The 15,113-nt window shown below is 38.5% G+C and overlaps 1 protein-coding gene across 1 annotated transcript in view; it reads left to right on the top strand.

Annotated features, from left to right (window-relative positions):
• LOC140736085 (tyrosine-protein kinase Srms-like) overlaps positions 1-11,427 on the top strand; it is a 44,267-nt gene extending 32,840 nt beyond the window's left edge. The window contains exons 5-8 of the mRNA XM_073061834.1: positions 1,644-1,802; positions 7,670-7,851; positions 9,427-9,583; positions 9,664-11,427. Coding sequence (XP_072917935.1) covers positions 1,644-1,802; positions 7,670-7,851; positions 9,427-9,583; positions 9,664-9,878 — 713 coding nt within the window. The 3' untranslated portion in view covers positions 9,879-11,427. The remainder of the gene's footprint in view (positions 1-1,643; positions 1,803-7,669; positions 7,852-9,426; positions 9,584-9,663) is intronic.
• Positions 11,428-15,113: the final 3,686 nt, after the last annotated feature.

Genomic DNA, 15,113 nt, shown 5'->3' with positions numbered 1-15,113 from the left:
TTCTTCCTTTCCCTGTCAGAAATGAGTAACCTGATCACAACTGTAATTTTTAAATGAATTACATTCAAATCAAAATGAGGCAGGATAATTTCCTGAAATGTAGAGCTTGTGAAGGAATTGCAAGCTACAGTGCGGGTCACAGAATCAGTTCTGGCTTCAATCATCAGTATAGAAAGGTTCAGCAGCGTTACCTGTCTCATAAAATTATTCTTACAAACTGCACAGCAAAAATGGCTTGCAGTTCATTAAAAGACATGTTAGAGAACCAAGGGAATTTGCAGTGCAGAAAAATGAACCAATAGCATTGTCAGAAAATAGATGTCTCATTTATCATTCTTAAAATAAAAGTATATTTTCTTGCTGATATGTTCTTTATGACTGAACATGTAAAGGTATTAATGTATAATAGTGTTCTGTGTAATTCTATACTTTATAATAGTGTTCATTTAGATTTTAGTTGGTGGGGTGTTCTAGCAATTCCTTTTCTTGGACTGTACCTCGTATCCTGAGGTGATGACACTGGACTTGTGTCTGGGATTACTGCAGTCCTCTTGCTAAACTCTCCTACGATGTAACTAGGCAGCAGGTTCCACGATATTGACCAGCTGGCATGGAGGAATATGTCCTTTTATTGGAGAAGCCCATCAAGTTTCTGCCAGCTCAAAGGGAAGGCCCTTCCTCCACTCACTTTTGCTGCAGTTTTTTTTCCACATTCCTATCAACATCCAGCCATCTGTGGACATGAACTCCTCTCCATTGAGGACATTTACAGCAACAGGTACATAAAGAAGGCCTGGAAGATCATCGGGGACACCATTCACCCCAACCACAAACTGTTTCAGCTGCTTCCGTCTGACAAATGCTACCACAGTAGCAAAGCCAGAACTAACAGGCTTCGGCACAGCTTCTTTCTACAAGCCATTAGACTTATAAATTCACATGTCGATACATTGTATCGCAACGCAAAGATCTTTACTCCCACACAGTGCGGGATGGATGTAAGATTTAAATGAATTCAAATTCAGATTCTCCCACTCCACCTACACACTAATTCAAGTGGCCAATTAAGTTACCAACCCACAATAATTTGGTATATTAGAATAAACCAGAGTAACCATAGGAAATACACACAAAGTAGTGAGATTGAGATGGGTAATGAATAATTATTCTCCATATTGTAGTCAATGTATGCTTCAGAAAGTATTAAAGTAGAATTCATGATCTACCCATAAGTTTCTGTTGTAGTTTGACAGTGTTATCTAAAACTTGATCTAAATTTGCAGAGGTTGTCCCACAGTTTCAGCCACCTTTCATTCCTTGCTTTTGCCGAATTTGCAACATTTACCATATGAGAAGTAGATGCAGCTTTTGTGAATTTTCACTAAAGTTCCGTGCGTGGGCAAACAGGACAGGACGTTGCAGAGTGTCTTTTTTCCACTTCTTCCTCCGTCAGTGCAGGATTATTAAATTTGCTCTGAAGTGCTGCCTGGTGGGAGCAGAGTCTTCACTTTCTAGCTCTCTCCTCAGAATTAGTAAACCGTTGTGTGTCGTTCACTTCTCTTTGTAACACAGACTGTATTTAAAATTTGTAAAGAGTTTATCAGATAAAATATTGAGTATTTAGAGTTCCATTTTATTTACAGATGATATGAATGTGGATATGTTTCTTCAAGAAATTAAAATTATGAAGAGCATCAACCATCCAAACCTAATCCAGCTTTATGCAGTTTGTTCGATTGAAGAACCTGTTTACATTATCACAGAACTCATGAGCAAAGGAAACCTAAAGGAATACTTATCTGGTTAGTAATGGGAAACGGGGAAAATCGGACAAGTAGGAACATGAATATACCTGTATCAGGAAGCTTATGTGCTTGAGATCAAGTGGTCTCCTTTTATGCTGTAAGATTCTTTGGATTGGATCTTTTCCTTGAGAACTATCAGATTGACTGGGATCTGTTGCTTATCCCTTCTTAACTGGTGGAAGATCAGGATCCCTGAGTCTAGTCTAAGCCTTCTACTCAAACTGCTCTCAGGACTTTCGTGACTCTTGCTCTGCTCCATGGGAAGTCATTTCAGGAGCGTACACTACCTTAGATCTAGAATTTTTCAGCTAGGTCAACAACTCAATTAATTTCAATGGAAAGCAGTTATGGAGGGAACAGTCTGTACAAATTAATTTCCTTTGATTTACATGAGTTTATTCTGCAAGTTTAAGTGATATTAATAGTGTTCTCATTTTTCTAGAAGGATTCATTTTTAAAGTATTTCATGATTTTAACCTTTTAATCATATTTTAATTTCTAATATATTTTTATGATCTCAAGTGCTGAATTTAAACACAGGTTTTGATATCTAGGAAGTGTGTCTGCAGGGTTTTACTGACTGCAGGGTTTCCGCAGTCCAGTGTCCTCAGTCCAACCATCTTGAGTTGCTTCATCAAACCATTCCTCCATGAGAGGGCAGAAATGTGAATATTCACCGTTGATTATGCAATGTTCAGTTCTATGCACAATTACTCAGAAAAATTAACCAGCCCATATTCATATGTGGCAAAAACCACTAAACATTTAGCCATGGCCTTAGAAAAGACAACTAACAGTCATGCTGCAAAAATGCCAGACCGTAATCATCTCCAACAAAGAGCGTAAATAACTGAATCAGGAGCAGAATTGAGAGGCCATTCAAGCCGAGTTTATTGTCATGTGCACAAGTGCAGTGAAGTGCAGATACAATGAAAAACCTGCTTGCAGCAACAATACTGGTACATAGGTTCAGGAACCACATCGAATATAAATTATACTGTACATAAATTATAAAAGACAGAGAAGGAGAGAGAAAAAACTGTGCAAAAACAAGACCTTAGAACAAAAAAAAGGTCTAATCAGAGACAATCCCATGCTAGTACAAGAGGCAGTCTATAGTGTTACACTGCTGAGGAAAGGTTAGGTTTTGCAAGTCAATTCCAAGAACCTGATAGTTGTAGGAAAGTAGCTGTTTCTAAACTGGTATTGTAGGACTTAAGGCTTCTGTAGCTCATGCCTAATGACAGCAATGAAAAGAGGGAAACCTCTCAAGCCTGTAAGACCACCACTGATCAAATCTTGGACTTCAATTTCATGTCTTAGTCATTTCATGCCCTTAACCTTTGGTTCCCTTCACATACAAATATTTACTTCAGCCAGAATAAGTCGGCCTCCACTGCTCTATTGTAACAGAATTCTGAAGATTCACATTCCTTAGAGAGAAGAAATTTCTTTTTATCACCATCTTACTTGGATGACCTTATTTTCTGAAGTTTCACCCCTACTTTTTTGATTTCCCCATAAAGAAAACATAACAAACAAAATGACTATCTGCCCTGTTAATCCCCCTCAGTGACTCAGATGTTTCCAATGAGTTTAGTCACAACTCGCTCAAATGTGCTTCATAACATCTTCATTTTAGGAATACATTTAAATGCCTTCAATATGTGTACTGTATATCCTTGAAATATAGATAGAAAATCTGTACACATTACTCCAGATCTCATCAAATTGCACTATTTTTGTTCTCCGTCTCCCTTGTAATAAAGGTCACTTTTGCGGGACAGTCTACTCATCTATCCTTGACATTCAATGACGTATCAGTAAGTCATACATTATCAATGCCCTTGAGGTTCCCATTAGCCTTAAACATCTATGTAACTTATTTTGTTGATCAGTGTTAATCAAAGGTTGGATATCTTGTGCCGGGCTCACTTCTGAACTCTCAAAGTCTTTCAAGTACCAGGTGTGCAATGAAATATTCTTCAGTTGTTGAATAAATGAAACTCCAATTGTACCTAAGAGATAAAACTCTAAGCAGGACAAAGGAATCAACTTGATTAGTAGCCCTTATGCATTCACCCCCTCTGCTGCCACCCCATTCTGGATGCAATGTATGTCATTTACAAGATCACCAACGCATAGAGTCAGCGAGTGATATAGTTCTGAATCAGACTCTTTGGCCTGGCTGATCTATGCCAACCACTGTTCTCCCTGCTAGTCCTAGGTGCCCGTGTATGGCCCATTCTCCTCCAAGTCGCTCCCCTCCATATATCTATCCAAGTACCTCTTAACTGTTGCAGTGGTACCTGCATTGACCACTTGCAGCTCATTTCAGTTGCTCCTAAACTCTGTACAAATATGTTACCTCTCAGGTCCCTTTAAAATATCTTCCCTCTGATATTTTATCTGTGCCCTCTAGCTTTGAACTCCCCAGGTCTGGAGAAAAGACTGTGACTGTCCACCTTATCTACATTCCTCATGATTTTATGAACTTCTATGAGGTCCTGTGACCCAGGGATAAAGATACAGCATGGCCAATCTCTCCCTATAACTCAGGTCCTCTAATCCAGACAGCATCTTCATAAATCTCTTCTGCACTACTCTCTCCAGCTTGACAATGTCTTTCTTATAAAAGAGTGACCAGAACTGTCCATAATCCTCCTAGTGCAACCTCACTGTTGATTATATAACTGCAACATAATGTCCCTAATCCTACCTGGGTGCCCACTTGATGAAGACCAGCATGATAAAAAGCCTTCTTCACCACCTTGTTTACTTGTGCAAACTCTTTCAGCAAACTTTATACTTGTACTCCCAGGTCCCTGTCCCAGGCATCCTCAACAGCATCTCTCAGACCTATGAATTGTCCCATCAGTAGGGCAAGGGCAACACATACTTTACCACACCATCACTTCCTAGTTCTCCCTCTGGTTTCACATCATCCTGACGTGGAAATATATCACCACTTCGTCAGTGTCACTGGGGTCTAAATCCTGAACTCTCATCGGACAGCACAATAGCAATATTTTCTTCATGAGATGCCGTTCAGAAATGGCTTTAGCTGTACAGTTAGCAATAGGCAGTGAATGTTGGCCCTCTGGTGGCCGGCTCAAACATTAGAGCATCCTGCTGCCTTTCCGAATGAAGTATGCACTTGTCCATATCTGAATTTTATTACACTTTTCCATAAACTTATTAGATTACTCCAGAAAACTAAAGACTTTGTATTGGTCTGCCTAATGCACTTAACACTGAACAAAATCTTCATAAATTTAGTGCAACACATACCGGTACACACAAAAAACTGCTGGAGGAAATCAGCAGGTTAAATTTAGTGCCTTCTCAGCTCTCAGGTGTTCCGAAGTTTTATTGTTCCAGTATTAAAATATTCTGGCTTCCAGGCATTCAAAGGATTTAAGTGAAGTCTAAATGGGGATCTAAAGCATACAGGAGGGCACAGTTTTAAGGTGCTTTGAAGCAGGTACGGAGGAGATGTCAGGGGTAAGTTTTTTTACGCAGAATGTGGTGAGTGCATGGAATGGGCTGCCAGTGACGGTGGTGGAGACGGATACAATAGGGTCTTTTAAGAGACTCCTGGACAGGTACATGGAGCTTAGAAAAATAGAGGGTTATGGGTACCCTAGGTAATTTCTAAGGTAAGGACATATTTGGCACAGCTTTGTGGTCCGAAAGGCCTGTATTGTGCTGGAGGCTTTCTGTGTTTCTATTTTCTAATATGTAAACACAAAGCAACAAGTCCCAAACTAGGGCTCTTTGATTGTCTCTTTATCCTCTCTTTAACCAGTTCAGCACCTCAAATCACATACTGACCTGTTGAAACAAAGTTAAGCTAGACTGAGAGTGTGATGGGACCAATGAGCACATTGCATCATCTGACTGTCATGCACTCCAGTGATTCTCTCAGCCATGGCATTATCAATTTTGTTCAAGATGTCAAAAATAAGGTGGCAATTATTTTTCCACTCTTTTTTCTTGGATGTAAAGTCATCTAGTTTTGAATCCTAATCCTCAGTCTTTGATGCATCACTGGAAGTGTGTGATCAAATGTTCTGTGGGAATAGAGAATACAGTTGAAATACATGCAGAAACATTTCTGGCTTTGTGTTTGTGGATATTGCAATATGTTGTTAAACCACAAACTTACAGCTAATTGCTAAAAAAAGGAAATACATTTCCGGTTTTGTTTCCTCTTGGGCAACTTGAAGGAGGAAGTCCAGTTCACTTCTGTCACTGAGCCTCAGCATTAAGACCAGAAATGGAGGCAGGATATTATGGAACAGTTCAACAAATTGCTAAACAAGAAAAGTTGAACCAAGTCATTGTACCCAAAAATGACTTTGTATTTTGACATTATAAGGTGTTAGGGTTACTCTACCAGAGAAATTCCATGGATTCCAGTCCCTAAACACCCCTTCCCACTGCATCACCACTCCATTTCTCCATTACCTAATCTAACATTTCTCTTTCCAAATTCTGCTGGAGGTTCTCAGATCTGAAACACTGATCCTGTGTCTCGTTCCACAAATGCTGCATGACCTGCTGAGTGTTTCCAACATATTTTGCTTTATTTCAGATGTTCTACATCTGCAGGTTATTGCTTTTCTTTAGGATTACAGGTGCCTGATGCCATTGTCATTTGGGAATTTTTTATAGTACGTAGTCAGCTGCTTCCTTCTGTCACATAAGGGATAGCATAATGAGAATTAATTAACATATCTAAACTGCATGGGAACCCTACCCTCTAACACTCCAAGGAGCAACTTAATCACAATTACATGCAAAATGTTCTTGTCTCACTTATAAAGAAATTAGATTACACACAAATTCAGAAAGATGCATATAGGAAATGTCTGTGCATTTTCTTCTTTAGCTTTGAATTGACTCTGGACATATTGTTAAAAATGTAGAATCTCTCAAAAACGTGTCCCAAGTGATGAAACCTCAAGGGTGAAGACCGTGGGACTAATGAGTGGTGACTATGGGTGGCAAGTTTGGTCAGCAAAGTCATAGTAATCAAATCTGAGCCACTGAAGAAATCTCCTGTGTGAGAGTGGAAAGGTTTCCAATTAAAATTGTGTCCAAGTGGACAAAGCAGATTAAATATTTAAAAATTGGGAAATTCATGGAAATCTGAATGCATGTTGAAAATAACCTAGCATAACTGCAAGTGGAAAAACTGGCCTAAGTTAAAAAGGAATGATATATACACTTAAAACGTTTTTATATTTGTCTTTTCCAAATCATTTAGAAATTCCATTAATTTCAGGTTTGATTTGATATACTTAACTTCCCCCTCCCTCTACTATATATGAATTAGCCCACTAGCAAAGGATGGTAAAAAGTCTGGCACATACTGTTAATGCTCCTATATGCAGTAACATTGATTGATCTGAAAATTGTGAGCATTATTTCAATTTTCCAATTATGTGGAGGCATGTCAAAATGCAGGCTTGGAAAAGATCACTTTAACTACCTCTGACAGAATGCAAAATTAATTTTAAAAAGTTTTACTACCAGTATTTTCCAGCTGAACTTCTTACTGATATTCGTACTATATAAAACTGATGCCGTTGACAATTTGCTTGCTAACAGGGAGCCTCTGAGCACTGCCAAAGGTCAATTGCATCATATCTTAGATACCTGCAACTCCAGCCTGCCAGTTAGATTGAAATCTCATTGGAGATCATATTGTAAACAGTAAACCAAGGAGATTTTTATGCCATCAACAAAATAGATGCAGCAGGGAAGCTTTCTCTACTAACACAGTGCGCCTCTTATGAGATGTTGCTGGATGATAAAGTGATTGTTGGTGATAATATCTTTGAATATTTTGTTTCTAGGAGATGAAGGTAAAACATTAACAATTACTCACCATGTGTATTTTGCTAGCCAAGTGGCTGAAGGAATGGCTTACTTAGAAAGGCATAAATTTGTCCACCGGGATTTGGCTGCAAGGAATGTTCTTGTTGGAGAAGATCTTGTTTGTAAAGTTGCAGATTTTGGATTAATGAGATTGATCCGGGTAAGGTTCACATTCTCGATAGCCCTGACTGTAAATGAGAATCCTGCTTTCCAGTTCCTAGTAACATTAAACAAATGTCATCTGTTTCTCTCTTCACCAATACTGCTTTATCTGCTGAGTAGTTCTTAAATTCCCTACACTTATTTCAAATTTCAAACATCTGGAGCATTTACTTTTGCAATAAACCAGAAGGTTTTATTTCTGCAGTGTTATCTGTAATGCTTAGAGAAAGGCTATCATGAATACTCACGCAGTTTATTCTAGATGATGCTTATTCTGTGTGAACAGAAATGTTTCCATCTCGTAAACATTAGGGTTTTGGAGATTAATATTTCATATTTGTGCAGTTTTTTATGTATCTGTACTTTATTGCTCTGTGGAAATGCACTTTAAGCCTGCAACTTAATTTGGATGGAAGGTTTTTGACAGCACTGGTTCAACACTTTTCAAACTATGGGGTGATTTTTTTGTCACATTGATGGAAGCTTTTCACAACTACAATTGTATTCTTGTTACTTGTTCTGGGGGAGAGCTGTTCCTTTCCAGAATACAGGCCTGTGTCCTCAAGGCTACCAAGTCAACCAGGCAAGAGATGGAGGAAATGGTGGAAATTGTTCAACAAGGATCTTACAAAAGCAGTAGACCAGTGCAACTCCAAATATGCACAAATCATTGGTCTTGCGTCTGCAGTCTCTTGTGTCTCTATTGGTATTTCAGCTTAGTTTAAATAGAACTGTACCTCTGACTGAACAATGCACTTCATCCACCCCCAAAAGCTATCCATTTCTTTCTTGTTATTGCCTTTCCTCATAGAACATTGAACAGTACTGAATTAGAACAGTCCCTTTGGCCCATATTATCTGTACTGATCATGCCAATTTTAACTACCGTAATCCTACCTACCATCACATGATCTTATATCCCTCCATTCCCTGTCAGTTCATGTGGCTGTCCAAATGTTTGTTAAATGTTGCTATCTTATCTGCTTTGACCACTTCCTCTGGAGCACATTCCAGGCACCTGCCACTTTCTCTGTAAAAAAAAAATAAAAATAAAATTGCCTTATAAATCTCTTTAAATGTTTTTCCTCCTCTTGCCTTAAAACTATGCCTTCTTGCATCTCACATTTCCACCCTAGGAAAAAGATTCATCGACCCTGTCTACGCCTCTCATAATCTTGTATACTTCTATCAGGCCACCATTCAGGCTCAAACACTGCAGAGAAAACAATCCAAGATTGATTTGATCCTCCTTGTAGCTCATATTCCAATCCAGCCAACACCTTGTTTAATGTCTTCTGCACTTTCATCAAAGCTTCCACATCCTTCTTGTAAAGGGATGACCAGATTTGCACACAATATTCCAAATGTGGCCTGACCATAATTTTATACAAATGCAATATGACTTGCTGTCTTTTATACTCAATATTCTATCCAATAAAATACCATACGTTTTCTTTACCATCCTATCTACTTTTGTTCACGCATGGAGTGCATAGAAAATTGAGTTAGGGGTGAATAAAAATCTCTCTCATTATTTTGTAATTATAACAAATCACTTGTTTTAAATGAACAGGATGATGTGTATAACGTCCGTGCTGGGACCAAATTACCTATAAAGTGGACTGCACCAGAAGCTGCAAATTACCAGAGATATTCAGTAAAATCAGACGTATGGGCTTTTGGTGTTCTCCTGTATGAAATTGTGACTTATGGCAATGATCCTTATGAGCGTAAGTAAATTGAAATAATTTTAAGGTATAAAGCAGTAAGATCTATTGTAATGAATTTATAACTTAATTTGATGTTGCAGGAATGACAAACCAGGAAACAGTGGATAACGTAAACGAGGGGTACAGAATGCCTTGTCCCGAAACCTGTACCCCAGATATATATGGAATAATGCTCAGATGTTGGAATGAATCTGAGGAAAGCCGACCATCCTTCAGTGCACTAACAGAGGAACTCAATTCACTATACTCTCAATACTTTTACAACAACCAAGATCAAGGTCAAAAGCAAAACTGAGTTCAAGCTCAAAGAAAATACAATCTAACATCATTATGAGAAGTGCAATTCTACATGGATCTGGATGAGAATCAGCTCTATATTTGGTTCATGACAATGGATTGTTTCTGTCCTTAACTTTTGATACAGTAGTTTACGACAACGAGCTAATTCCCTCAAGTTAGAGTCAGCAGTATGAAGGGGAAAGTGTATAGCATCACGTTGTTGTGTGTTGTCATAAGAATTTTAATTTACAGAAAATAAATATGGAGATGCCTATGTAAAATAGCAGAGTAAGGAATGGTGCAATAATCTTTATGTACTAGTCTTCTGATGTCAGCAAAAATAATTCTTAGCCTTGCATTGGTATATATTAAACACTGAAAGAAATTGGATAGCAAAAATAGTTAAGTAATGTAAAAATTTACTTTTAGAGGAAATACAATTTTAACTGCCATCTGCAACTATAAGTTTAAATTTATGGATAACTTGATGGAAGGGGAGTGGGTGCTCATATCAGAGGCTTCCATTCACTGTCCTTCCAACAGTCTAAACCTGAGATTTCTAACAGAGAAATATGACATAAGTCCTCTCTGTACCTTATGGAAGCAAACATGGTAAACCTGTCTTCACTTTGAAGTTTGAAGAATTTAAATAATATTTAATGGCTTTATGCTTGTGAATTTAATTTTGCACCATGTACCAGATTGATGCAGTTAGTGTTCAAAGATTAGTGACAGGAGAAATGATTACTGTAAGCCACAAGCCATAATCTTCCCCATGCTGCCTTTTTTTATTCCAAATGGCAATGCCTGGTTTTATCATTTACGTAGTTATTCTCTTGGCAGTAAGGCTGAACACAATGAAAGGAAGCCATTCCACTGAACTACACTTCAAAATGTCAGTAACAAGATATTGCATAACTAGAGCATGTTTTATTCACTTATTTATCATGGATTTTCATTCCTTGTAAAAGTATTTAGATGTTTCAAGTAGCTTTCTTAAGTTTGTTGTTTAATCCTTCTGAAATAGAGGACAATTTATATAATGCTTTCTCTTAATTCCAGGATCTGTTCATTGTTATCAGCTCCAACAGGGATTCATGTGCAAGTAATTGGGTGTTGCTGAATGATGCCAAAAAATCAAGGTCTTGTCTCTGCGCACTTGCTATTCATGCACAATTGTCAACTTCACCCTCACACGTCATTCAAGTCTTAGCTAATTATTTACCCTAGACTTAGAAAACTATGTTCAATATAAAAAGTGCTTAGAAATATAATCACTTTTTGTGCTCCAGCAATTAAATTATGTTTAAGTGAAAAATGGGTAGAAGCTTTTCTTGGGAGAAAGACATCTTACAAATACATATGGAATTTTCTGGGTTTTTTTCTACTTTTTTTTTCTACTTTTTTTTAATTAGTTTTTCAAAACATTTTACAAAATTAAAAACCCCAAATCCCAATGAGGAGCATTAATACAGAGCAAGGTTAAGCATACAATAACAATATGCTACAGAGGAAGAGAATTTAACAAAAAAGCACCTAAATTAAAGACAAGTGAGCTTAGTGTCCTCCCCAAGCCCCACAACACAAGAAAAAAAAAACAATTCCAGACCAACCACCACACAATATAGAGAGTATAAGTCCGGACAGTCAAACTCCCAGACTGTGAATACACTTAGCAACAGAGGATAATAATGCCTACTACCAGAAAAAAAAAGGGAGCTGAAAGCAAGGGACTGAAAAGAAAAAAAAACCCTAGTCAAGAGGAAGGTTATGAAAGTACTCGATAAAAGGCCCCCAGATCTTATGGAACTTTAAATCCGAATTGAGAACTGAATAATGAATTTTTCGAGGTCCAAGCAGGCCATAATGTCGTTAAGCCATTGCGCATGAGTGGGCGGGGCAACATCTCTCCATCTAAGGAGGATCAGGCATCTTACCAGGAGAGAGGCAAAGGATAGTATTCGGCATTTGGTCGGACCCAGACATAAATCTGTCTCGCCCCAAAAACCGAACAGAGCAATTAAGGGGTTAGGTTCTAGGTGCTGATTCAGAATACCCGATAGTGTAGTGAAGACATCTTTCCAGAATTTCTCCAAGCTAGGACAGAGCCAGTACATATGGATGAGAGAGGCCACGCCCCTCTTGCATTTATCACAGAGTGGACTAATGCCAGGGTAGAATCGAGATAGTTTAGATTTAGACATATGGGCTCTATGAACAATCTTAAACTGTAAGAGGCAATGGCGAGCAAAAAGAGAGGTTGAGTTAACCGATTTGAGAACTGAGTCCCAGCTCTCCTCGGATAAGGAGATATTTAAATCCTGCTCCCAGGCCATTTTAATTTTATCCACAGGGGCCCGTCGTAAGGCTGCTAGTTTATCTTGGATAATTGAAATTAAACCTTTACCTAGTGGATTAATGGAGAGAAATAGGTCCATAGCATTTTTCGCAGGCATTTCAGGAAAGTTAGGAATTAAAGGAGCAGTAAAGTGTTGGATTTGGAGATATCTGAAAAAGTGAGCGTTAGGCAGGTTGAACTTAACAGAATTTTCTGTTTAAGGATGTTAACCGTTTAGTGAAGCTTATTTCAAGTAATATAATATTCAAAAGCATTAATCAATATTGTTAAGCAATGGTCTGATAATTCTCATATGTAACTCCAGACTCACCCTGAGAGTTGGACTTGAGGTGTGGCTGGGAAACATTCATAAGTGATTGCTGTCAAGGTCGCATAGAATGCATTTTAAGACAATGACAATAGTTTTTTTTTTAAAAAGTACCAATCGCAGTGTAAGCATATTGTCACTGGATTAACATCTATAGTGTCCTACCCAAAGTACTGTGAAAACACCACTGGCAGAAAGTATGCACTAATAAAGAAGAAGGCCTACCAGCTCCCCAGAGGAAATAAATAAAGGCAACAGATGCAATGAAAAGAAGCATAAAACACCATGATGAATCAAATCTTCCAAGTGGTTAGTATCGATTAGTTTTAATCAAGACCTCTATCTATGTCACTTCTGAAACACAAAGCTACCAAGAGAGCTACACTAGAGTATCACCTCATGATATTCCATAGAACCATAGAACATTACAGCACAGTAACAGGCCTTTTGGCCCTTCTTGGCTGTGCTGAACCATTTTTCTGCCTAGTCCCACTGACCTGCACCTGGGCCATATCCCTCCAAAATAGAACAAGATGAATTCGGTCATGGTGGGTGAGATTTGCAACTTGTATGGTCCAGAGCCACAAATGCTGCTTCCTCAGTCAATCACAATCTAACTACCCTACCCTCTGGTAATATCCAAAGAGCCTAGAGTATCATTACCCATCCCTAATCACCCTGGAACTGAGGAGGTAATGAAGAGTCACTAGAAATCAGTGCATTTAGAGACTGGGAATATGAAATAAAAGCAAAACATTTTACATTTCTTGGTTCTCAAAGTTATGGAGTTGTACAGCACAGAACTTGGCCTTTCGCCCGACCACATCCATGCTGACCTCTGTCCCTTTCTATACTAATCCCATTTCTGACATTAGAACAGCATCATTCTATGTCTTGTGTATTTAAGTAGATGTCTGAATGTCTTTTAACTGTAGTGACTGTACCTGATATTATGTCCTCTGATAGTGTGTTCCAAATATCAACCACTGTGTGTAAAAAAAAAAGTATCACGCAGCTCTCCTTCAAATCTCTTTATTTCCATGTTAAAATTATGCCCTCTTGTTTTTTGATACCCCTACCATAAGAAAAAGATTTTGACCCTGTGAAGCCTTTCATTTCAAATTCTTCTATCAGGTCACCCTGCAATCTCCTTCACTCTGGGGAAAACAGGCCCAATCTATCCAACAGTCCATCTGCTGGAGGAAGACAGCAGGTCGAGCAAAATCAGGTCTTTTCAACATGTAGGATCTGATGAATCAGCAATTCTTCACCCCACCACCCTTCAAGAAATGTTGCTCAATTTCTTCCGGGCCTAGTGCTCCAGATTCCAGCACCTGCAGTCTCTGTACCTCCAGTCAATTCAATTTCTCCCTATTACTGAAGTCCTCCAATTTAGGCAATACCCTGATAAACCTGTTCTACACTCTCTCCAGCAGAATCTGATGATTATCTTGTTTCTCTTCCTATGGATGGCACCTGCCCTGCTAGATGTACTTTTATTTCAGGGAAGTATCACGTTAGGGCAGGGGTGTCAAACTCATTTTAGGTCACGGGCCGGATTGAGCGAAATGCAGCTTCATGCGGGCCGGATCAGTCGGACATATTTATTAATAAAATTATTATTAAATTATTAATTATAAATTTATTAATTTATTAATCCTACCCTTGAGTTTGACATATATGTGTTAGGGGGTCTGGAATCATACATAAGCCAGAGAGGGTATGAACAGCAAATCTTCCCTGAAGATCATGAGTGAACCAAAGACATAGATGCTGCATCCATGGATACTTCCTGACCTGCTGAGTTTCTCCAACATTTTGTATGTGTTGCTCAAGGTTTCCAGCATCTACAAAACTTCTGTTTATTTAGTGAACCAGATGAAATTTTAATGACATTGCAATAGTTTTTGTGATTATTGGTACTGAAGTACTGTTCCCGCTAAGCTGTGTGGGTGCACAGCCACACAGTAACTGAAATGCTCCCACTCACATAACCTTTGTTGTCATGCTGCTGGAATCGGACACAGCTAGAAAGATTTTCTTTGTTATACTGCATGCCACTATACCCTTCAGTTAATAAATTTAAAGTGCCATGCAGTTTTCAGGCTGTGTAAAAATTTCTTGCTCAGAACAATGAACTCCATGCAGTTGTAAAAAATAATAGAGGAAATGTTGTACTGAAGTTAGTTGTTTTAATGTAATTCTAAACTCAATTAATGCATTAACACAAGAGATTCTGCAGACGTTGGAATCCTGAGTAACACTCACAAAATGCTGGAGGAACCCAACAGATCAGGCAGCATCTATGGAAAGGAACAAAAGACTTCACCCAGTCGTGATGAAGGGTCTAGGCCTGAAAAGTCACCTCTCTATTCCTTTCCATAGATGCTAACTGACCTTACTAAGTTCCTCCAGCATATTGTGCGTGTTACTCATTTAATGCATTAACTTGTATTTCTCAGTTCTTTGGTGGACTTCCAGCTCATACCCTTGGATCAATATTCCAGGATCCTGGCTGGTAGATAAGTAATCCAATCAGAAACAAGAGAAAATCTGCAGATGCTGGAAATCCCAGCAACACACAA

This window comes from Hemitrygon akajei, chromosome 11 (genome assembly GCF_048418815.1).
Source record: "Hemitrygon akajei chromosome 11, sHemAka1.3, whole genome shotgun sequence".
Taxonomy (NCBI): Eukaryota; Metazoa; Chordata; class Chondrichthyes; order Myliobatiformes; family Dasyatidae; genus Hemitrygon; species Hemitrygon akajei.
The sequence above is the reverse complement of the archived record's forward strand: the minus strand, read 5'-3'. Positions and strand labels throughout refer to the sequence as shown.